Source organism: Oncorhynchus mykiss, chromosome 1 (assembly GCF_013265735.2).
Source record: "Oncorhynchus mykiss isolate Arlee chromosome 1, USDA_OmykA_1.1, whole genome shotgun sequence".
NCBI classification, from domain to species: domain Eukaryota; kingdom Metazoa; phylum Chordata; class Actinopteri; order Salmoniformes; family Salmonidae; genus Oncorhynchus; species Oncorhynchus mykiss.
The window spans coordinates 94,705,778-94,730,330 of NC_048565.1; the positions used below are offsets into that span (position 1 = coordinate 94,705,778).

The following is a 24,553-nucleotide window of genomic DNA, read 5'->3' on the forward strand; positions in this document are numbered from 1 at the left end:
TGGACTAGTAACCAGCAGGTAGCCTAGTGGTTAGAGTGTTGGACTAGTAACCAGCAGGTAGCCTAGTGGTTAGAGCGTTGGACTAGTAACCAGCAGGTAGCCTAGTGGTTAGAGCAGGTAGCCTAGTGGTTAGAGTGTTGGGCCAGTAACCAGCAGGTAGCCTAGTGGTTAGAGCGTTGGACTAGTAACCAGCAGGTAGCCTAGTGGTTAGAGTGTTGGACTAGTAACCAGCAGGTAGCCTAGTGGTTAGAGTGTTGGGTTAGTAACCAGCAGGTAGTCTAGTGGTTAGAGCGTTGGGCCAGTAACCAGCAGGTAGCCTAGTGGTTAGAGCGTTGGGCCAGTAACCAGCAGGTAGCCTAGTGGTTAGAGCATTGGGCTAGTAACCAGCAGGAAGCCTAGTGGTTAGAGTGTTGGGCCAGTAACCAGCAGGTAGCCTAGTGGTTACAGCGTTGGGCCAGTAACCAGCAGGTAGCCTAGTGGTTAGAGCGTTGGGCCAGTAACCAGCAGGTAGCCTAGTGGTTAGAGCATTGGGCCAGTAACCAGCAGGTAGCCTAGTGGTTAGAGCGTTGGGCCAGTAACCAGCAGGTAGCCTAGTGGTTAGAGCGTTGGGCCAGTAACCAGCAGGTAGCCTAGTGGTTAGAGCGTTGGACTAGTAACCAGCAGGTAGCCTAGTGGTTAGAGCGTTGGACTAGTAACCAGCAGGTTGCCTAGTGGTTAGAGCGTTGGGCCAGTAACCAGCAGGTAGCCTATTGGTTAGAGCGTTGGACTAGTAACCAGCAGGTAGCCTAGTGGTTAGAGTGTTGGACTAGTAACCAGCAGGTAGCCTAGTGGTTAGAGCGTTGGACTAGTAACCAGCAGGTAGCCTAGTGGTTAGAGCAGGTAGCCTAGTGGTTAGAGTGTTGGGCCAGTAACCAACAGGTAGCCTAGTGGTTAGAGCGTTGGACTAGTAACCAGCAGGTAGCCTAGTGGTTAGAGTGTTGGACTAGTAACCAGCAGGTAGCCTAGTGGTTAGAGTGTTGGGTTAGTAACCAGCAGGTAGTCTAGTGGTTAGAGCGTTGGGCCAGTAACCAGCAGGTAGCCTAGTGGTTAGAGCGTTGGGCCAGTAACCAGCAGGTAGCCTAGTGGTTAGAGCATTGGGCTAGTAACCAGCAGGAAGCCTAGTGGTTAGAGTGTTGGGCCAGTAACCAGCAGGTAGCCTAGTGGTTAGAGCGTTGGACTAGTAACCAGCAGGTAGTCTAGTGGTTAGAGCATTGGGTCAGTAACCAACAGGTAGCCTAGTGGTTACAGCGTTGGACTAGTAAACCAGCAGGTAGCCTAGTGGTTAGAGCGTTGGGCCAGTAACCAGCAGGTAGCCTAGTGGTTAGAGCGTCGGGCCAGTAACCAGCAGGTAGCCTAGTGGTTAGAGTGTTGGGTCAGTAACCAGCAGGTAGCCTAGTGGTTAGAGTGTTGGGCAAGTAACCAGCAGGTAGCCTAGTGGTTAGAGTGTTGGGTCAGTAACCTGAAAGGTTGCTGGATCGAATCCCCCGAGCTGACAAGGTCGTTCTGTCGTTCTGCCCCTGAACAAGGCAGGTAACCTCCACGGTTCCCCGGTAGGCCGTCATTGTAAAATAACAATGTGTTCTTAACTGACAGCCATCTCCAAGCTCCCGTCAGTCTATATACTACCATTCATACAGAGACAGTGTTCTGCCAGCATCATCATTAGACTAGAATAGGTTCATTTGAGCAGTGTGGGTGTCGCATACCCGCTGTCGTGAGGGTCAGGGATGCCACCGTCGTGAGGGTCAGGGATGCCGCCGTCGTGAGGGTCAGGGATGCCCACCGTCGTGAGGGTCAGGGATGCCCACCGTCGTGAGGGTCAGGGATGCCCGCCGTCGTGAGGGTCAGGGATGCCCGCCGTCGTGAGGGTCAGGGATGCCCGCCGTCGTGAGGGTCAGGGATGCCCGCCGTCGTGAGGGTCAGGGATGCTACCGTCGTGAGGGTCAGGGATGCCCGCCGTCGTGAGGGTCAGGGATGCCACCGTCGTGAGGGTCAGGGATGCCACCGTCGTGAGGGTCAGGGATGCCACCGCCGTCGTGAGGGTCAGGAATGCCCACCGTCGTGAGGGTCAGGGATGCCACCGTCGTGAGGGTCAGGGATGCCACCGTCGTGAGGGTCAGGGATGCCACCGTCGTGAGGGTCAGGGATGCCACCGTCGTGAGGGTCAGGGATGCCCGCCGTCGTGAGGGTCAGGGATGCCACCGTCGTGAGGGTCAGGGATGCCACCGTCGTGAGGGTCAGGGATGCCACCGTCGTGAGGGTCAGGGATGCCACCGTCGTGAGGGTCAGGGATGCCCGCCGTCGTGAGGGTCAGGGATGCCCGCCGTCGTGAGGGTCAGGGATGCCCGCCGTCGTGAGGGTCAGGGATGCCCGCCGTCGTGAGGGTCAGGGATGCTACCGTCGTGGAGTTCAGGGATCAAATCAAATCAAATTTATTTATATAGCCCAGCTGATATCTCAAAGTGCTGTATCGACACCCAGCCTAAAACCCCAAACAGCAAGCAATGCAGGTGTAGAAGCACGGTGGCTAGGAAAAACTCCCTAGAAAGGCCAAAACCTAGGAAGAAACCTAGAGAGGAACCAGGCTATGTGGGGTGGCCAGTCCTCTTCTGGCTGTGCCGGGTGGAGATTATAACAGAACATGGCCAAGATGTTCAAATGTTCATAAATGATCAGCATGGTTGAATAATAAAAAGGCAGAACAGTTGAAACTGGAGCAGCAGCACGGCCGGGTGGACTGGGGACAGCAAGGAGTCATCATGTCAGGTAGTCAGTCCTGAGGCATGGTCCTAGGGCTCAGGTCCTCCAAGAGAGAGAAAGAGAGAATTAGGGAGAGCACACATAAATTCACACAGGACACCGAATAGGACAGGAGAAGTACTCCAGATATAACAAACTGACCCTAGCCCCCCGACACAAACTACGGCAGCATAAATACTGGAGGCTGAGACAGGAGGGGTCAGGAGACACTGTGGCCCCATCCGAGGACACCCCCGTCGTGAGGGTCAGGGATACCACCGTCGTGAGGGTCAGGGATGCCACCGTCGTGAGGGTCAGGGATGCCACCGTCGTGAGGGTCAGGGATGCCCACCGTCGTGAGGGTCAGGGATGCCCACCGTCGTGAGGGTCAGGGATGCCCACCGTCGTGAGGGTCAGGGATGCCACCGCCGTGAGGGTCAGGGTTGCCACCGTCGTGAGGGTCAGGGATGCCCGCCGTCGTGAGGGTCAGGGATGGCCGCCGTCGTGAGGGTCAGGGATGGCCGCCATCGTGAGGGTCAGGGATGCCCGCCGTCGTGAGGGTCAGGGATGCCCGCCGTCGTGAGGGTCAGGGATGCCCGCCGTCGTGAGGGTCAGGGATGCCCGCCGTCGTGAGGGTCAGGGATGCCCGCCGTCGTGAGGGTCAGGGATGCCCGCCGTCGTGACGGTCAGGGATGCCCGCCGTCGTGACGGTCAGGGATGCCCGCCGTCGTGAGGGTCAGGGATGCCACCGCCGTCGTGAGGGTCAGGGATGCCCGCCGTCGTGAGGGTCAGGGATGCCGCCGTCGTGAGGGTCAGGGATGCCACCGCCGTCGTGAGGGTCAGGGATGCCCGCCGTCGTGAGGGTCAGGGATGCCCGCCGTTGTGACGGTCAGGGATGCCCGCCGTCGTGAGGGTCAGGAATGCCCGCCGTCGTGAGGGTCAGGGATGCCCGCCGTCGTGAGGGTCAGGGATGCCGCCGTCGTGAGGGTCAGGGATGCCACCGTCGTGAGGGTCAGGGATGCCCGCCGTCGTGAGGGTCAGGGATGCCACCGCCGCGCTAAAGTGGTACTCATAAATATTGTTCAAGGTTGGCAGGTCTGTACTCGTCTCATCACCTACTTGGTATGTCATGACATTATGTTAATGGGGTTAATGTCTGGTATGTCATGACATTATGCTTATGTCTGGTATGTCATGACATTATATTAATGGGGTTAATGGTTGGTATGTCATGGCATTATGTTAATGGTGTTATTTCATGGCATTAAGTTAATGTGTGGTATGTCATGACATTATGTTAATGTTTTTTATGGTAGGTATGTCATGACATTATGTTAATGGTGTTAATGTGTGGGATGTCATGACATTATGTTAATGGTTAATGTTAATGGTGTTGATGTGTGGTATGTAATGACATTATGTTAATGAGCGGTATGTCATGACATGTTAATGTTAATGGTGTTCATGGCTGGTATGTCATGGCATTATGTTAATGTGTGGTATGTAATTATGTTAATGGTAATGTGTGGTATGTCATGACATTATGTTAATGGTAATGTTTGGTATGTCTTGACATTATGTTAATGGTAATGTGTGGTATGTCATGACATTATGTTAATGGTAATGTGTGGTATGTCATGACATTATGTTAATGGTAATGTGTGGTATGTCATGACATTATGTTAATGGTAATGTGTGGTATGTCATGACATTATGTTAATGGGGTTAATGGTTGGTATGTCATGACATTATGTTAATGGGGTTAATGGTTGGTATGTCATGACATTATGTTAATGAGGTTAATGTCTGGTATGTCATGACATTATGCTTATGTCTGGTATGTCATGACATTATATTAATGGTGGTAATGTGTGGTATGTCATGACATTATGTTAATGGGGTTAATGGTTGGTATGTCATGACATTATGTTAATGAGGTTAATGTCTGGTATGTCATGACATTATGCTTATGTCTGGTATGTCATGACATTATATTAATGGTGGTAATGTGTGGTATGTCATGACATATTAATGGTGTTAATGGTTGGTATGTCATGACATTACGTTAATGGGGTTAATGTCTGGTATGTAATGACATTATGTTAATGGGGTTAATGTCTGGTATGTCATGACATTATGCTTATGTCTGGTATGTCATGACATTATATTAATGGTGGTAATGTGTGGTATGTCATGACATATTAATGGTGTTAATGGTTGGTATGTCATGACATTATGTTAATGGGGTTAATGTCTGGTATGTAATGACATTATATTAATGGTGTTAATGTGTGGTAGGTCATGACATTATGTTAATGTGTGGTATGTTGTGACATTGTTAATGTGTGGTATGTCATTATGTTAATGTGTGGTATGTCATGACATTGTTACTGTGTGGTATGTCATTATGTTAATGCCTGGTATGTCATGACATGGTGTTAATGTGGGGTATGTCATGTTAATGGTGTTAATATGTGGTATGTAATGACATTATGTTAATGTGTGGTATGTTATGACATTATGTTAATGTGTGGTATGACATGATGTTAAGGTGTGGTATGTCATGGCATTATGTTATGGTATGTCATGGCATTATGTTAATGCCTGGTATGGTGTTAATGTGGGGTATGTCATGGCATTATGTTAATGATGTTAATGGCTGGTATTAACCATTAATGTGTGGTATGTCATGACATTATGTTATGTCATGACATGATGTTAAGGTGTGGTATGTCATGGCATTATGTTAATGCCTGGTATGTCATGACGTTAAGGTGTGGTATGTCATGCCATTATGTTAATGATGTTAATGGCTGGTATTAACCATTAATGTGTGGTATGTCATGACATTATGTTAATGGTTTTAATGGTAGGTATGTCATGACATTATGTTAATGGTTTTAATGGTAGGTATGTCATGACATTATGTTAATGGTTGTAAATGTGTGGGATGTCATGACATTATGTTAATGGTGTTATGTAATGTCATTATGGTAATGTGTGGGATGTCATGACATTGTTATTTTTTTTAACCAGGCAAGTCAGTTAAGAACAAATTCTTATTTTCAATGACGGCCTGGGAACAGTGGGTTAACTGCCTGTTCAGGGACAGAACGACAGATTTGTACCTTGTCAGCTCGGGGGTTTGAACTTGCAACCTTCCAGTTACTAGTCCAACGCTCTAACCACTAGGCTACCCTGACGCCCCGGTGGTATATTAACGTGTGGTATATTAACGTGTGGTATATTAACGTGTGGTATGTTAATGTGTGTATGTTAATGTGTGGTATGTTAATGTGTGGTATATTAATGTGTGGTATATTAACGTGTGGTATGTTAATGTGTGGTATATTAATGTGTGGTATATTAACGTGTGGTATGTTAATGTGTGGTATGTTAACGTGTGGTATATTAATGTGTGGTATATTAACGTGTGGTATGTTAATGTGTGTATGTTAATGTGTGTATGTTAATGTGTGGTATGTTAATGTGTGGTATGTTAATGTGTGGTATGTTAATGTGTGGTATGTTAATGTGTGGTATGTTAATGTGTGTATGTTAATGTGTGGTATGTTAATGTGTGGTATGTTAACGTGTGGTATGTTAATGTGTGTATGTTAATGTGTGTTATGTTAATGTGTGGTATGTTAATGTGTGGTATGTTAATGTGTGGTATGTTAATGTGTGGTATGTTAATGTGTGGTATGTTAATGTGTGGTATGTTAATGTGTGGTATGTTAATGTGTGGTATGTTAATGTGTGGTATGTTAATGTGTGGTATGTTAATGTGTGGTATGTTAATGTGTGGTATGTTAATGTCTGGTTGTCTTGACATTATGTTAATGTGTGTATGTTAATGTGCGTATGTTAATGTGTGGTATGTTAATGTGTGTATGTTAATGTGTGGTATGTTAATGTGTGTATGTTAATGTGTGGTATATTAACGTGTGGTATGTTAATGTGTGGTATGTTAATGTGTGTATGTTAATGTGTGGTATATTAACGTGTGGTATGTTAATGTGTGGTATGTTAATGTGTGGTATGTTAATGTCTGGTTGTCTTGACATTATGTTAATGTGTGTATGTTAATGTGCGTATGTTAATGTGTGGTATGTTAATGTGTGTATGTTAATGTGTGGTATGTTAATGTGCGTATGTTAATGTGTGTATGTTAATGTATGGTATGTTAATGTGCGTATGTTAATGTGTGGTATGTTAATGTGTGGTATGTTAATGTCTGGTTGTCTTGACATTATGTTAATGTGTGGTATGTTAATGTGTGGTATGTTAATGTGTGGTATGTTAATGTGTGGTATGTTAATGTGTGTATGTTAATGTGTGGTATGTTAATGTGTGTATGTTAATGTGCGTATGTTAATGTGTGGTATGTTAATGTGTGGTATGTTAATATGTGGTATGTTAATGTGTGGTATATTAACGTGTGGTATGTTAATGTGTGGTATGTTAATGTGTGGTATGTTAATGTGTGGTATGTTAATGTGTGGTATGTTAATGTGTGGTATGTTAATGTGTGGTATGTTAATGTGTGGTATGTTAATGTGTGTATGTTAATGTGCGTATGTTAATGTGTGGTATGTTAATGTGTGGTATGTTAATGTGTGGTATGTTAATGTGTGTATGTTAATGTGTGGTATATTAACGTGTGGTATGTTAATGTGTGGTATGTTAATGTGTGGTATGTTAATGTGTGGTATGTTAATGTGTGGTATGTTAATGTGTGGTATGTTAATGTGTGGTATGTTAATGTGTGGTATGTTAATGTGTGGTATGTTAATGTGTGGTATGTTAACGTGTGGTATGTTAATGTCTGGTTGTCTTGACATTATGTTAATGTGTGGTATGTTAATGTGCGTATGTTAATGTGTGGTATGTTAATGTGTGTATGTTAATGTGTGGTATGTTAATGTGTGTATGTTAATGTGTGGTATATTAACGTGTGGTATGTTAATGTGTGGTATGTTAATGTGTGTATGTTAATGTGTGGTATATTAACGTGTGGTATGTTAATGTGTGGTATGTTAATGTGTGGTATGTTAATGTCTGGTTGTCTTGACATTATGTTAATGTGTGTATGTTAATGTGCGTATGTTAATGTGTGGTATGTTAATGTGTGTATGTTAATGTGCGTATGTTAATGTGTGGTATGTTAATGTATGGTATGTTAATATGTGGTATGTTAATGTGTGGTATGTTAATGTGTGGTATGTTAATGTCTGGTTGTCTTGACATTATGTTAATGTGTGGTATGTTAATGTGTGGTATGTTAATGTGTGTATGTTAATGTGTGTATGTTAATGTGTGGTATGTTAATGTGTGTATGTTAATGTGTGGTATGTTAATGTGTGGTATGTTAATGTGTGTATGTTAATGTGTGGTATGTTAATGTGTGGTATGTTAATGTGTGGTATATTAACGTGTGGTATGTTAATGTCTGGTTGTCTTGACATTATGTTAATGTGTGTATGTTAATGTGCATATGTTAATGTGTGGTATGTTAATGTCTGGTTGTCTTGACATTATGTTAATGTGTGGTATGTTAATGTGTGGTATGTTAATGTCTGGTTGTCTTGACATTATGTTAATGTGTGGTATGTTAATGTCTGGTTTGTCTTGACATTATGTTAATGTGTGGTATGTTAATGTCTGGTTTGTCTTGACATTATGTTAATGTGTGGTATGTCATGTTACCACAGGTGGAGGACTATGCTGGGAGGAAAGAGATGCCAGTGTCTGAGGTGGAACGCTGGCTGGGACCAATCCTGGGCTACGACACTGACTGACAGTGATACTTCAACCAATCCTGGGCCACGACACTGACTGACAGTGATACTTCAACCAATCCTGGGCTACGACACTGACTGACAGTGATACTTCAACCAATCCTGGGCCACGACACTGACTGACAGTGATACTTCAACCAATCCTGGGCTACGACACTAATGCATCCACAACCACTACCTAGAAAACAGAGGCGCTGCTCAATGGTCATGTCTAGATGGGATACAGCTTTTGTCAAATTGACGTCAAAAATTGACAAATTCTAACCCTTTTCCCAACCTTAACCCAATTCTCCCTAACCTGCTACGTTAATTCTCCCTAACCTGCTACGTTAATTCTCCCTAACCTGCTACGTTAATTCTCCCTAACCTGCTACGTTAATTCTCCCTAACCTGCTACGTTAGTTCTCCCTAACCTGCTACGTTAGTTCTCCCTAACCTGCTACGTTAATTCTCCCTAACCTGCTACGTTAATTCTCCCTAACCTGCTACGTTAATTCTCCCTAACCTGCTACTTTAATTCTCCCCTAACCTGCTACGTTAATTCTCCCAAACCTGCTACGTTAATTCTCCCTAACCTGCTACGTTAATTCTCCCTAACCTGCTACGTTAATTCTCCCTAACCTGCTACGTTAATTCTCCTAACCTGCTACGTTAATTCTCCCTAACCTGCTACGTTAATTCTCCCTAACCTGCTACGTTAATTCTCCCTAACCTGCTACGTTAATTCTCCCTAACCTGCTACTTTAATTCTCCCCTAACCTGCTACGTTAATTCTCCCTAACCTGCTACGTTAATTCTCCCTAACCTGCTACGTTAGTTCTCCATAACCTGCTACGTTAGTTCTCCCTAACCTGCTACGTTAGTTCTCCCAAACCTGCTACCTTAATTTTCCCAAACCTGCTACGTTAGTTCTCCCAAACCTGCTACCTTAATTCTCCCAAACCTGCTACCTTAATTCTCCCAGACCTGCTACGTTAATTCTCCCTGACCTGCTACGTTAATTCTCCCTGACCTGCTACGTTAATTCTCCCTGACCTGCTACGTTAATTATCCCTGACCTGCTACGTTAATTCTCCCTGACCTGCTACGTTAATTCTCCCTGACCTGCTACGTTAATTCTCCCTGACCTGCTACGTTCATTCTCCCTAACCTGCTACGTTAATTCTCCCAAACCTTCTACGTTAGTTCTCCCAAACCTGCTACTTTAGTTCTCCCAAACCTGCTACCTTAATTCTCCCAAACCTGCTACCTTAATTCTCCCAAACCTGCTACGTTAATTCTCCCAAACCTGCTACGTTAATTCTCCCTAACCTGCTACGTTAATTCTCCCAAACCTTCTACGTTAATTCTCCCTAACCTGCTACGTTAATTCTCCCTAACCTGCTACGTTAATTCTCCCAAACCTGCTACGTTAATTCTCCCAAACCTGCTACGTTAATTCTCCCTAACCTGCTACGTTAATTCTCCCTAACCTGCTACGTTAATTCTCCCAAACCTTCTACGTTAATTCTCCCTAACCTGCTACGTTAATTCTCCCTAACCTGCTACGTTAATTCTCCCTAACCTGCTACGTTAGTTCTCCCAAACCTGCTACGTTAGTTCTCCCAAACCTGCTACGTTAGTTCTCCCAAACCTGTTACGTTAATGCTCCTAACTTGCTACAAAAAGTAAATTCTGAAAAAATCTGCATCCCTTCTAGACCCTGCTTAGGGCCAGATAATAAAAAGAAACTTACACTTCTAGTGAATCAAGGCTCAACTTGAAAAAAATAAAAGTTTATTTTTTATAGCTATTTTCAAAATGGCCACCTGTCAGTTAAGAAATGGAGCTGTTTTTATATGGTCTAACATTTTACAGTTTTAATATAACAACTGTTGCCAATGTCATTTATACTTTATTCTGGCAATCACAATCTTAGAATTGAATAATTAACAGATACATGTGGTTTAATTTCAGAATTTGATCATTAGGGACATATTAGGTTCTAGAAGACATTCATTTCCTCAGCAGTTTTTATTTGAGATTGTATTTATGCTAATTAGATACAACTTGTTTACAAAATGTATAATGAGTAAAAAATGGTCTTCATTACAAAATGTACACTTACTTGACACGCCATATTAATGTCTAAACCTCCTAAAAGAAGGTACATGTTTTTATGAATGGTTATTGTAAATTACGGATTTGAATGATTTGGATTGTGTCACAATTTGTCTTTAAAGAAACGTGCCAAAAACTATTGACTGACCAGTTATCATTGTCATTTTGCAATGTTATCGATTTATCCTGGAGGTGTCCACTATTTCTGAAAAGAAGTAGTGATTTATTTCATTTTATGAATGTTCTGAGATTACAGTGTTTGATCTGGAACCATATAAATTTAGTATAAAATAATTGACTCAGTATGTGGCTCTGTCTTGATGTCTGTTGTATTATACAAAACAACACTAGCTACAGGCTCTTAACAATATACTATATTGGCTGGCCTTGTATTGAAATATTGATTGATTAGTTGGTTGGTTGATCGGGATATGCCTCCCGTGATAAAACAGCAACATTCCTGACATACCTCAAGCTAATCCTATTTTAACGATTTTTTTATGACTCAATCAACCAGAAGCTCCTACCACCGTCGGTGTAACGACGCCGTTCTTCAATAACAGTAGAGTCGTATCTTCCTTCATCCGTTCACGTTGCTGCACCATCTGTTTTTAAATGATACCGGAAGAGGGAGCGCAGTGATCATCTTCAAAGTGTCGGCTCACACACACCTGCACAACTCCTCCCCGTTTTGAATATGTAACCCGTCCAATGAGAGCGAGGCAACACATCCTGGGTTATTCTACAGCTACGGTCAGCAGCATCCCCGGTGCTGCCTTCTGTCGCCTCCACACGGATACTCCGTTCGGCTCTGTCGGGTCTCTGTCGCGGACGGCAACTATGGCTGATGCGGGAGAAACCGGTGAAGATGAAATCCAGTTCCTACGAACCGTAAGTGCATTTCTAAGCGTTTACACTGTTGTAATATGTCGGTGTGATACTGCTGTTGGTTCGGTTGTAGATTTGTCTGCATCGCGTTAGATTCCTCCGGTTCGGTTCTGGCTGTTGGCGCAGAGTTTACCGCAAAGCTGCTGCGCCGCGCTGAGCGCAGAGACTACAGGTGACAGCTCTGTGTGTCATATCGTTATTTATGACTACATTTAATTTGACTTTAAGTTCACTAGATCTTAATGGATGTTGAACGTGATTCGTCATGACGATGTCGCATCATCTACAGTGCCATCTGGAATTCGCATCGTGGGTGTCAAAGGATGGAGCGCCCGAGCTCGGGGTTTACTGGAAAAGTAGCCTACGGATGCCGAGGTGCTGAAACGGGACAAATGAAGATTAACGATGATTAGATGTCACGGATTGAACTGTGAACACGGTAGTAGCTCATATCAATGGAGTAGGCGTTCTTGAGCCCTATGCTAAACACTGAGTTTATAACACTTCTGCTCTATCCTATCGACTCGCCACTGCAGTCAACTGCATGCCGTCAGATGGGCTTGACAGTGAGGGGCGGGAGGTAGTTGTGATGAATAGGAAAATATATATTAATTCATAGTCTACTACTGGAAATGTGTTTTAACGATGTTATCTACCTGGTCAGTGTGTGTTTCTACATCTTAATGCCAGCCCATCTAGGCTGTAATGCCAGTCCATCTAGGCTGTAATGCCAGTCCATCTAGGCTGTAATGCCAGTCCATCTAGACTGTAATGCCAGTCCATCTAGACTGTAATGCCAGTCCATCTAGGCTGTAATGCCAGTCCATCTAGACTGTAATGCCAGTCCATCTAGGCTGTAATGCCAGTCCATCTAGGCAGTAATGCTAGTCTAGGCTGTAATGCCAGTCCATCTAGGCTGTAATGCCAGTCCATCTAGGCTGTAATGCCAGTCCATCAAGGCTTTAATGCCAGTCCATCTAGGCTGTAATGCCAGTCCATCTAGGCTGTAATGCCAGTCCATCTAGGCTGTAATGCCAGTCCATCTAGGCTGTAATGCCAGTCCATCTAGACTGTAATGCCAGTCCATCTAGACTGTAATGCCAGTCCATCTAGGCTGTAATGCCAGTCTAGGCTGTAATGCCAGTCCATCTAGGCAGTAATGCCAGTCCATCTAGGCTTTAATGCCAGTCCATCTAGGCTGTAATGCCAGTCCATCTAGGCAGTAATGCCAGTCCATCTAGGCTTTAATGCAAGTCCATCTAGGCTGTAATGCCAGTCCATCTAGGCAGTAATGCCAGTCCATCTAGGCTGTAATGCCAGTCCATCTAGGCTTTAATGCCAGTCCATTTAGGCTGTAATGCCAGTCCATTTAGGCTGTAATGCCAGTCCATCTAGACTGTAATGCCAGTCCATCTAGGCTGTAATGCCAGTCCATCTAGGCTGTAATGCCAGTCCATCTAGGCTGTAATGCCAGTCCATCTAGGCTGTAATGCCAGTCCATTTAGGCAGTAATGCCAGTCTAGGCTGTAATGCCAGTCCATCTAGGCTGTAATGCCAGTCCATCTAGGCTGTAATGCCAGTCTAGGCTGTAATGCCAGTCCATTTAGGCAGTAATGCCAGTCTAGGCTGTAATGCCAGTCCATCTAGGCTGTAATACCAGTCTAGGCTGTAATGCCAGCCCATCTAGACTGTAATGCCAGTCCATCTAGGCTGTAATACCAGTCCATCTAGGCTGTAATGCCAGTCCACCTAGGCTGTAATGCCAGTCCATCTAGGCTGTAATGCCAGTCTAGGCTGTAATGCCAGTCCATCTAGGCTGTAATGCCAGTCCATCTAGGCTGTAATGCCAGTCCATCTAGGCTGTAATGCCAGTCCATTTAGGCTGTAATGCCAGTCTATCTAGGCTGTAATGCCAGTCTAGGCTGTAATGCCAGTCCATCGAGGCTGTAATGCCAGTCTATCTAGGCTGTAATGCCAGTCCATCTAGGCTGTAATGCCAGTCTAGGCTGTAATGCCAGTCTAGGCTGTAATGCCAGTCCATCTAGGCTGTAATGCCAGTCTAGGCTGTAATGCCAGTCCATCTAGGCAGTAATGCCAGTCTAGGCTGTAATGCCAGTCTAGGCTGTAATGCCAGTCCATCTAGGCAGTAATGCCAGTCTAGGCTGTAATGCCAGTCTAGGCTGTGATGCCAGTCCATCTAGGCTGTAATGCCAGTCCATCAGAATGTGGGAGCTGGTTTCCACATGTCTGCCTGCTTAGTGCTGTAAGCTATTTTTTGTTGTTGTAATTAATAATAATTTTCAATGCCATTTGATTGGCTGCATTATTAAACATAATGACAATTGCTTCCCTCCCTTCCCCTCCCCCCTCCTCTGCCCTGGGCTGATCTAGCAGCCCCTCCCCTCCCCTCTGCCCTGGGCTGATCTAGCATCTCCTCCCCCCTCCTCTGCCCTGGGCTGATCTAGCAGCCCCTCCCCCCTCCTATGCCCTGGGCTGATCTAGCAGCCCCTCCCCCCTCCTATGCCCTGGGCTGATCTAGCAGCCCCTCCCCCCTCCTCTGCCCTGGGCTGATCTAGCAGCCCCTCCCCCCTCCTCTGCCCTGATCTAGAAGCCCCTCTCCCCTCCTCTGCCCTGGGCTGATCTAGAAGCCCCTCCCCCTTCCTCTGCCCTGGGCTGATCTAGAAGCCCCTCCCCCTTCCTCTGCCCTGGGCTGATCTAGAAGCCCCTCCCCCTTCCTCTGCCCTGGGCTTCTCCTCCCCCTTCCTCTGCCCTGGGCTGATCTAGAAGCCCCTTCCCCCTCCTCTGCCCTGGGCTGATCTAGCAGCCCCTCCCCCCTCCTCTGCCCTGGGCTGATCTAGCAGCCCCTCCCCCCTCCTCTGCCCTGATCTAGAAGCCCCTCTCCCCTCCTCTGCCCTGGGCTGATCTAGAAGCCCCTCCCCCTTCCTCTGCCCTGGGCTGATCTAGAAGCCCCTCCCCCTTCCTCTGCCCTGGGCTGATCTAGAAGCCCCTCCCCCTTCCTCTGCCCTGGGCTTCTCCTCCCCCTTCCTCTGCCCTGGGCTGATCTAGAAGCCCCTTCCCCCTCCTCTGCCCTGGGCTGATCTAGCAGCCCCTCTCCCCTCCTTTGCCCTGGGCTGATCTAGAAGCCCCTCTCCCCTCCTCTGCCCTGGGCTGATCTAGCAGCCCCTCTCCCTTCCTCTGCCCTGGGCTTATCTAGCAGCCCCTCTCCCTTCCTCTGCCCTGGGCTGATCTAGAAGCCCCTCTCCCTTCCTCTGCCCTGGGCTGATCTAGCAGCCCCTCTCCCTTCCTCTGCCCTGGGCTTATCTAGCAGCCCCTCTCCCTTCCTCTGCCCTGGGCTGATCTAGAAGCCCCTCTCCCTTCCTCTGCCCTGGGCTGATCTAGAAGCCCCTCTCCCCTCCTCTGCCCTGGACTGATCTAGCAGCCCCTCCCCCCTCCTTTGCCCTGGGCTGATGCAGCATCACTCCTGAACAGAATTTATGCCTACTGCTCTCTCTCTCTCTCTCCCCCTGTGTCTCAACGCAAAGAATAGGAGGAGAGATGTCTGTCTGTAGGCTAAACACAGGTTTATACTGGCTGTTGGTTTGGCTTCAACACATCTGTGTATGGAGTTGTATGGTTTGTTAAACTTTGCAACCATTGTTTTTTTTAGTTTGACGTACATTTTAAAGGGACAAATCTGAGTCTCAACACCAGTCTAATGGAATTGGTCATATGTAGTCTAGGTTGTAGTCTCAACACCAGTCTAATGGAATTGGTCATATGTAGTCTAGGATGTAGTCTCAACATCAGTCTGTTATGGAATTGGTCATATGTAGTCTAGGTTGTAGTCTCAACACCAGTCTAATGGAATTGGTCATATGTAGTCTAGGATGTAGTCTCAACATCAGTCTGTTATGGAATTGGTCATATGTAGTCTAGGTTGTAGTCTCAACACCAGTCTAATGGAATTGGTCATATGTAGTCTAGGATGTAGTCTCAACATCAGTCTGTTATGGAATTGGTCATATTTAGTCTAGGATATAGTCTCAACATCAGTCTGTTATGGAATTGGTCATATGTAGTCTAGGTTGTAGTCTCAACATCAGTCTGTTATGGAATTGGTCATATGTAGTCTAGGTTGTAGTCTCAACATCAGTCTGTTATGGAATTGGTCATATATAGTCTAGGATGTAGTCTCAACACCAGTCTGTTATGGAATTGGTCATATGTAGTCTAGGTTGTAGTCTCAACACCAGTCTGTTATGGAATTGGTCATATGTAGTCTAGGTTGTAGTCTCAACACCAGTCTGTTATGGAATTGGTTATATGTAGTCTAGGTTGTAGTCTTATGGAATTGGTCATATGTAGTCTAGGTTGTAGTCTAATGGAATTGGTCATATGTAGTCTAGGTTGTCGTCTTATGGAATTGGTCATATGTAGTCTAGGTTGTCGTCTTATGGAATTGGTCATATGTAGTCTAGGTTGTCGTCTTATGGAATTGGTCATATGTAGTCTAGGTTGTCGTCTTATGGAATTGGTCATATGTAGTCTAGGTTGTCGTCTTATGGAATTGGTCATATGTAGTCTAGGCTGTCGTCTCAGCACCAGTCTGTTATGGAATTGGTCATATGTAGTCTAGGTTGTCGTCTCAACATCAGTCTAATGGAATTGGTCATATGTAGTCTAGGTTGTCGTCTTATGGAATTGGTCATATGTAGTCTAGGTTGTAGTCTCAACATCAGTCTAATGGAATTGGTCATATGTAGTCTAGGTTGTCGTCTTATGGAATTGGTCATATGTAGTCTAGGTTGTCGTCTCAGCACCAGTCTGTTATGGAATTGGTCATATGTAGTCTAGGTTGTCGTCTCAACATCAGTCTAATGGAATTGGTCATATGTAGTCTAGGTTGTCGTCTCAACATCAGTCTAATGGAATTGGTCATATGTAGTCTAGGTTGTCGTCTCAACATCAGTCTAATGGAATTGGTCATATGTAGTCTAGGTTGTCGTCTTATGGAATTGGTCATATGTAGTCTAGGTTGTAGTCTCAACATCAGTCTAATGGAATTGGTCATATGTAGTCTAGGTTGTCGTCTTATGGAATTGGTCATATGTAGTCTAGGTTGTCGTCTCAGCACCAGTCTGTTATGGAATTGGTCATATGTAGTCTAGGTTGTCGTCTCAACATCAGTCTAATGGAATTGGTCATATGTAGTCTAGGTTGTCGTCTTATGGAATTGGTCATATGTAGTCTAGGTTGTAGTCTCAACATCAGTCTAATGGAATTGGTCATATGTAGTCTAGGTTGTCGTCTAATGGAATTGGTCATATGTAGTCTAGGTTGTAGTCTTATGGAATTGGTCATATGTAGTCTAGGTTGTCGTCTAATGGAATTGGTCATATGTAGTCTAGGTTGTAGTCTTATGGAATTGGTCATATGTAGTCTAGGTTGTAGTCTTATGGAATTGGTCATATGTAGTCTAGGTTGTAGTCTTATGGAATTGGTCATATGTAGTCTAGGTTGTAGTCTTATGGAATTGGTCATATGTAGTCTAGGTTGTCGTCTTATGGAATTGGTCATATGTAGTCTAGGTTGTCGTCTTATGGAATTGGTCATATGTAGTCTAGGTTGTCGTCTTATGGAATTGGTCATATGTAGTCTAGGTTGTCGTCTTATGGAATTGGTCATATGTAGTCTAGGTTGTCGTCTCATCATCAGGCTGTTATAAAACTCAGCAAAAAAAGAAACGTCCTCTCACTGTCAACAGTGTTTATTTTCAGCAAACTTGTAAATATTTGTATGAACATAAGATTCAACAACAAACATAAACTGAACAAGTTCCACAGACATGTGATTAAAAAGAAATGGAATAATGTGTCCCTGAACAAAGGGGGGGGTCAAAATCAAAAGTAACAGTCAGTATCTGGTGTGGCCTAGAAATCAGTATCTTTGTTTGCTTAGAAATTCTAGGGACAATTAGGAGGCCTGCGTCTTGTGACCGTAGCAGCGTACGTGTAGGTATGTACGGCAGGACCAAATCGGAAAGATGGGTAGGAGCAAGCCCATGTAATGCTTTGTAGGTTAGCAGTACAACCTTGAAATCAGCCCTTGCCTTAACAGGAAGCCAGTGTAGAGAGTCTAGCACTGGAGAAATATGATCAAATGTTTGGGTTCTAGTCAAGATTCTAGCAGCCGTATTTAGCACTAACTGAAGTTTATTTAGTGCTTTATCCGGGTAGCCGGAAAGTAGAGCATTGCAGTAGTCTAACCTAGAAGTAACAAAAGCATTTTTCTGCATCATTTTTGGACAGAAAGTTTCTGATTTTTGCAATGTTACGTAGATGGAAAAAAGCTGTCCTTGAAACGGTCTTGATATGTTCGTCAAAAGAGAGATCAGGGTCCAGAGTAACGCCGAGGTCCTTCACAGTTTTATTTGAGACGACTGTACAACCATCAAGATTAATTGTCAGATTCAACAGAAGATCTCTTTGGTTCTTGGGACCTAGAACAAGCATCTCTGTTTTGTCCGAGTTTAACAGTACTCAAGGCCCTTTACTGCCATCCACTTACTTATGTCTTTTATTCACCTTTATTTAACCAGGTAGGCCAGTTGAGAACACCTTTATTTAACCAGGTAGGCCAGTTGAGAACACCTTTATTTAACCAGGTAGGCCAGTTGAGAACACCTTTATTTAACCAGGTAGGCCAGTTGAGAACACCTTTATTTAACCAGGTAGGCCAGTTGAGAACACCTTTATTTAACCAGGTAGGCTAGTTGAGAACACCTTTATTTAACCAGGTAGGTCAGTTGAGAACAAGTTCTCATTTAGAACTGCGACCTGGTCAAGATGAAGCAAAGCAGTTCGACACAAACAACAACACAGAGTTACACATGGAATAAACAAACATACAGTCAATAATACAGTAGAACAAAAGAAAACAAAAAGTCTATATACAGTGAGTGCAAATGAGGTAAGTTAAGGAAATAAATAGGCCATGGTGGTGAAGTAATTACAATATAGTAATTAAACACTGGAATGGTAGATCGGCAGAAGATGAATGTGCAGGTAGAGATACTGGGGTGCAAAGGAGCAAAATAAATAAATAAATACCAGTATGGGGATGAGGTAGGTAGATAGATGGGCTGTTAACAGATGGGTTATGTACAGGTGCAGTGATCTGTGAGCTGCTCTGACAGCTGGTGCTTAATGCTAGTGAGGGAGATATGAGTCTCCAGCTTCAGAGATTTTTGCAATTCGTTCCAGTCATGGGCAGCAGAGAACTGGAAGGAAAGACGACCAAAGGAGGAATTGGCATTGGGGGTGACCAGTGAGATATACCTGCTGGAGCGTGTGCTACGAGTGGGTGCTGCTATGGTGACCAGTGAGCTGAGATAAGGGGGGACTTGTCGATAACCTGTAGCCAGTGGGTTTGGTGACGAGTATGAAGCGAGGGCCAACCAACGAGAGCGTACAGGTCGCAATGGTGGGTAGTGTATGGGGCTTTGGTGACAAAACGGATGGCACTGTGATAGACTGCATCCAGTTTGTTGAGTAGAGTGTTGGAGGCTATTTTATAGATGACATCACCAAAGTCGAGGATCGGTAGGATGGTCAGTTTTACGAGGGTATGTTTGGCAGCATGAGTGAAGGATGCTTTGTTGCGATATAGGAAGCCGATTCTAGATTTAATTTTGGATTGGAGATGCTTAATGTGAGTCTGGAAGGAGAGTTTACAGTCCAACCAGACACCCAGGTATTTGTAGTTGTCCACGTATTATGTCTGAAACACATGCTTCCAGAGAGGGACATTTTTGGGATTCACCATGTTTCAACGAAATGTACAGCTGTGTATCGTAAACATTATGTTTCATAATGACATCACCAAGAGGTAAAATATATAGTGAAAACCATAGTGGTCCTAAAACGGAACCTTGAGGAACACCGAAATGTACAGTTGATTTGTCAGAGGACAAACCATCCACAGAGACAAACTGATATCTTTCCGACAGATAAGATCTAAACCAGGCCAGAACTTGACCAATTTGGGTTTCCAATCTCTCCAAAAGAATGTGGTGATCGATGGTATCAAAAGCAGCACTAAGGTCTAGGAGCACGAGGACAGATGCAGAGCCTCGGTCTGACGGCATTAAAAGGTAATTTACCACCTTCACAAGTGCAGTCTCAGTGCTATGATGGGGTCTAAAACCAGACTGAAGCGTTTCGTATACATTGTTTGTCTTCAGGAAGGCAGTGAGTTGCTGCACAACAGCTTTTTCTAACATTATTGAGAAGAATTGGAGATTCGATATAGACCGATTTTTAGTTTTGAAAATATTTTCTGGGTCAAGGTTTGGCTTTTTCAAGAGAGGCTTTATTACTGCCACTTTTAGTGAGTTTGGTACACATCCGGTGGATAGAGAGCCGTTTATTATGTTCAACATAGGAGGGCCAAGCCCAGGAAGCAGCTCTTTCAGTAGTTTAGTTGGATTAGGGTCCAGTATGCAGCTTGAAGGTTTAGAGGCCATGATTATTTTCATCAATGTGTCAAGAGATATAGTATTAAAAGACTTGAGTGTCTCCCTTCAGCCCAGGTCCTGGCAGTGTGGTGCAGACTCAGGACAACTGGGCTTTGGAGAAATTCCTCCGTAACTCTCACCATAGAGAGGTTCTTCCTCTTCCTCCATACCTCACCATAGAGAGGTTCTTCCTCTTCCTCCCATAACTAACACTAGAGAGGTTCTTCCTCTTCCTCCATAACTCACCATAGAGAGGTTCATCATCTTCCGCCATAACTCTCACCCTAGACAGAGGTTCTTCCTCTTCCACCATAGAGAGAGGTTCATCCTCCTCTTCCTCCATAACTCTCACCATAGAGGTTCATCCTCTTCCTCCGTAACTCTCACCATAGAGAGAGGTTCACCCTCTTCCTCCATAACTCTCACCATAGAGAGAGGTTCTTCCTCTTCCTCCATAACTCTCACCATAGAGACGTTCTTCCTCTTCCTCCATAACTCTCACCATAGAGAGAGGTTCATCCTCTGCCTCCATAACTCTCATCATAGAGAGAGGTTCATCCTCTCCTCTTCCTCCATAACTCTCACCATAGAGAGAGGTTCATCCTCTTCCTCCATAACTCTCACCATAGAGAGGTTATTCCTCTTCCCCCCCATAACTCTCACCATAGAGAGGTTCTTCCTCTTCCTCCATAACTCTCACCATAGAGAGAGGTTCATCCTCTTCCTCCATAACTCTCACCATAGAGAGAGGTTCATCCTCTTCCTCCATAACTCTCACCATAGAGAGAGGTTCATCCTCTTCCTCCATAACTCTCACCATAGAGAGAGGTTCATCCTCTCCTCTTCCTCCATAACTCTCACCATAGAGAGGTTCTTCCTCTTCCTCTTCCTCCATAACTCTCACCATAGAGAGAGGTTCATCCTCTTCCTCCATAACTCTCACCATAGAGAGAGGTTCATCCTCTTCCTCCATAACTCTCACCATAGAGAGAGGTTCATCCTCTCCTCTTCCTCCATAACTCTCACCATACAGAAGGGTTCTTCCTCTTCCTCCATAACTCTCACCACAGAGGTTCTTCCTCTTCCTCCATAACTCTCACCATAGAGAGAGGTTCATCCTCTTCCTCCATAACTCTCACCATAGAGAGAGGTTCTTCCTCTTCCTCCATAACTCTCACCACAGACAGAGGTTAATCCTCTTCCTCTTCCTCCATAACTCTCACCATAGACAGAGGTTCATCCTCTTCCTCTGTCCCAACCCTGCAGGCTAGCTGAGCCAAGGACCCAATGTCCCCAGCAGCAGCTGTGTTGCTTCCATACATAGTGATGTGGGTGAAGGTCTTGGCTGAGTTTTGGTCCTCCTGTTATTACAGTGTGTTAGAATAGATGTGTTCTCAGATAGACTCTAGCCCCATCTACTCAAGGCCCTCTGTCCAATGAGGCGGCAGGTAGCCTAGTGGTTAGACTGACTAGGAATCCCTCTGTCCAATGGGGCTGCAGGTAGCCTAGTGGTTAGACTGACTAGGAATCACTCTGTCCAATGGGGCGGCAGGTAGCCTAGTGGTTAGACTGACTAGGTATCCCTCTGTCCAATGAGGCGGCAGGTAGCCTAGTGGTTAGACTGACTAGGTATCCCTCTGTCCAATGGGGCTGCAGGTAGCCTAGTGGTTAGACTGACTAGGAATCCCTCTGTCCAATGGGGCTGCAGGTAGCCTAGTGGTTAGACTGACTAGGTATCCCTCTGTCCAATGAGGCTGCAGGGAGCCTAGTGGTTAGACTGACTAGGTATCCCTCTGTCCAATGAGGCAGCAGGTAGCCTAGTGATTAGACTGACTAGGTATCCCTCTGTCCAATGAGGCGGCAGGTAGCCTAGTGATTAGACTGACTAGGTATCCCTCTGTCCAATGGGGCGGCAGGTAGCCTAGTGATTAGACTGACTAGGTATCCCTCTGTCCAATGGGGCTGCAGGTAGCCTAGTGGTTAGACTGACTAGGTATCCCTCTGTCCAATGGGGCTGCAGATAGCCTAGTGGTTAGACTGACTAGGTATCCCTCTGTCCAATGGGGCTGCAGGTAGCCTAGTGGTTAGACTGACTAGGTATCCCTCTGTCCAATGGGGCTGCAGGTAGCCTAGTGGTTAGACTGACTAGGTATCCCTCTGTCCAATGAGGCTGCAGGTAGCCTAGTGGTTAGACTGACTAGGTGTCCCTTTGTCCCTACTTTCTGTAGGGTCAGAGAACAGCTTAGCTGACACATGTCATCTACAAATGATTGGTGATGACCACAATATAAGTTTTCTTCAAAGCAGAAAAACATTTTTGGACGATTCTAGAAGATTGAAGTACTTGTTTTAGGAAGGTAAGCTAATCACTTACAGTACAATGCTAGTTCTAAGTGCCAGGTACTCTGCCAGGTACTCTACCAGGTACTCTACTCTACCAGATACTCTACCAGGTACTCTACTCTACCAGGTACTCTACTCTACCAGGTACTCTACCACGTACTCTACCATGTACTCTACTCTGCCAGGTACTCTACTCTACCAGGTACTCTATCAGATACTCTACTCTACCAGGTACTCTACCAGGTACTCTACTCTACCAGATACTCTACCAGGTACTCTACTCTACCAGGTACTCTATCAGATACTCTACTCTACCAGGTACTCTACCAGGTACTCTACTCTACCAGGTACTCTACCAGGTACTCTACTCTACCAGATACTCTACCAGGTACTCTACTCTACCAGGTACTCTACTCTACCAGGTACTCTACCAGGTACTCTACTCTACCAGGTACTCTACCAGATACTCTACCAGGTACTCTATCAGGTACTCTATCAGGTACTCTACCAGGTACTCTACTAGGTACTCGATCAGGTACTCTACTCTACCAGGTACTCTACTCTACCAGGTACTCTACCAGGTACTCTACACTACCAGGTACTCTACTAGGTACTCTATCAGGTACTCTACTCTACCAGGTACTCTACTCTGCCAGGTACTCTACCAGGTACTCTACTCTGCCAGGTACTCTACCAGGTACTCTACCAGGTACTCTATCAGGTACTCTATCAGGTACTCTACCAGGTACTCTACTAGGTACTCGATCAGGTACTCTACTCTACCAGGTACTCTACTCTACCAGGTACTCTACCAGGTACTCTACACTACCAGGTACTCTACTAGGTACTCTATCAGGTACTCTACTCTACCAGGTACTCTACTCTGCCAGGTACTCTACCAGGTACTCTACTCTGCCAGGTACTCTACCAGGTACTCTACCAGGTACTCTACCAGGTACTCTACTCTACCAGGTACTCTACCAGGTACTCTACCAGGTACTCTACTCTGCCAGTTACTCTACCAGGTAATCTACCAGGTACATACTTGATTATTACAGGGTTCCATCTATTCAATGTAGGCTACTCTAACACAAGGTCTACTGTAGCGTAAGAACAACCCATATCTTCAGAGGTCCTAGTCCAGATGACAGAAGTGTAGTGGTCCTAGTCCAGATGACAGAAGTGTAGTGGTCCTAGTCCAGATGACAGAAGTGTAGTGGTCCTAGTCCAGATGACAGACGTGTAGTGGTCCTAGTCCAGATGACAGACGTGTAGTGGTCCTAGTCCAGATGACAGAAGTCATTGTCATCCTATGGATTGTATTGATAGACATTCTAACAGTTGCTTCCTGACCACATACAGTGCCTTGCGAAAGTATTCGGCCCCCTTGAACTTTGCGACCTTTTGCCACATTTCAGGCTTCAAACATAAAGATATAAAACTGTATTTTTTTGTGAAGAATCAACAACAAGTGGGTCACAATCATGAAGTGGAACGACATTTATTGGATATTTCAAACTTTTTTAACAAATCAAAAACTGAAAAATTGGGCGTGCAAAATTATTCAGCCCCTTTACTTTCAGTGCAGCAAACTCTCTCCAGAAGTTCAGTGAGGATCTCTGAATGATCCAATGTTGACCTAAATGACTAATGATGATAAATACAATCCACCTGTGTGTAATCAAGTCTCCGTATAAATGCACCTGCACTGTGAGTCTCAGAGGTCCGTCAAAAGCGCAGAGAGCATCATGAAGAACAAGGAACACACCAGGCAGGTCCGAGATACTGTTGTAAAGAAGTTTAAAGCCGGATTTGGATACAAAAAGATTTCCCAAGCTTTAAACATCCCAAGGAGCACTGTGCAAGCGATAATATTGAAATGGAAGGAGTATCAGACCACTGCAAATCTACGAAGACCTGGCCGTCCATCTAAACTTTCAGCTCATACAAGGAGAAGACTGATCAGAGATGCAGCCAAGAGGCCCATGATCACTCTGGATGAACTGCAGAGATCTACAGCTGAGGTGGGAGACTCTGTCCATAGGACAACAATCAGTTGTATATTGCACAAATCTGGCCTTTATGTAAGAGTGGCAAGAAGAAAGCCGTTTCTTAAAGATATCCATAA

General features: G+C 45.1%; 2 protein-coding genes across 6 annotated transcripts in view; both read left to right on the forward strand.

The window, feature by feature from the left end:
• The window catches only part of LOC110499554 (methionine synthase), a 72,980-nt gene extending 63,085 nt beyond the window's left edge, over positions 1-9,895 (forward strand). For all 5 annotated transcript variants that reach the window (XM_036989163.1, XM_036989175.1, XM_036989168.1 and 2 more), the window contains one exon: positions 8,493-9,895. In XM_036989163.1, coding sequence (XP_036845058.1) covers positions 8,493-8,579 — 87 coding nt within the window. In that variant the 3' untranslated portion in view covers positions 8,580-9,895. The remainder of the gene's footprint in view (positions 1-8,492) is intronic.
• Positions 9,896-11,377: 1,482 nt separating this feature from the next.
• Positions 11,378-24,553, forward strand: part of LOC110511675 (ryanodine receptor 2-like) — a 532,917-nt gene continuing 519,741 nt past the window's right edge. The window contains exon 1 of the mRNA XM_036989200.1: positions 11,378-11,570. Coding sequence (XP_036845095.1) covers positions 11,391-11,570 — 180 coding nt within the window. The 5' untranslated portion in view covers positions 11,378-11,390. The remainder of the gene's footprint in view (positions 11,571-24,553) is intronic.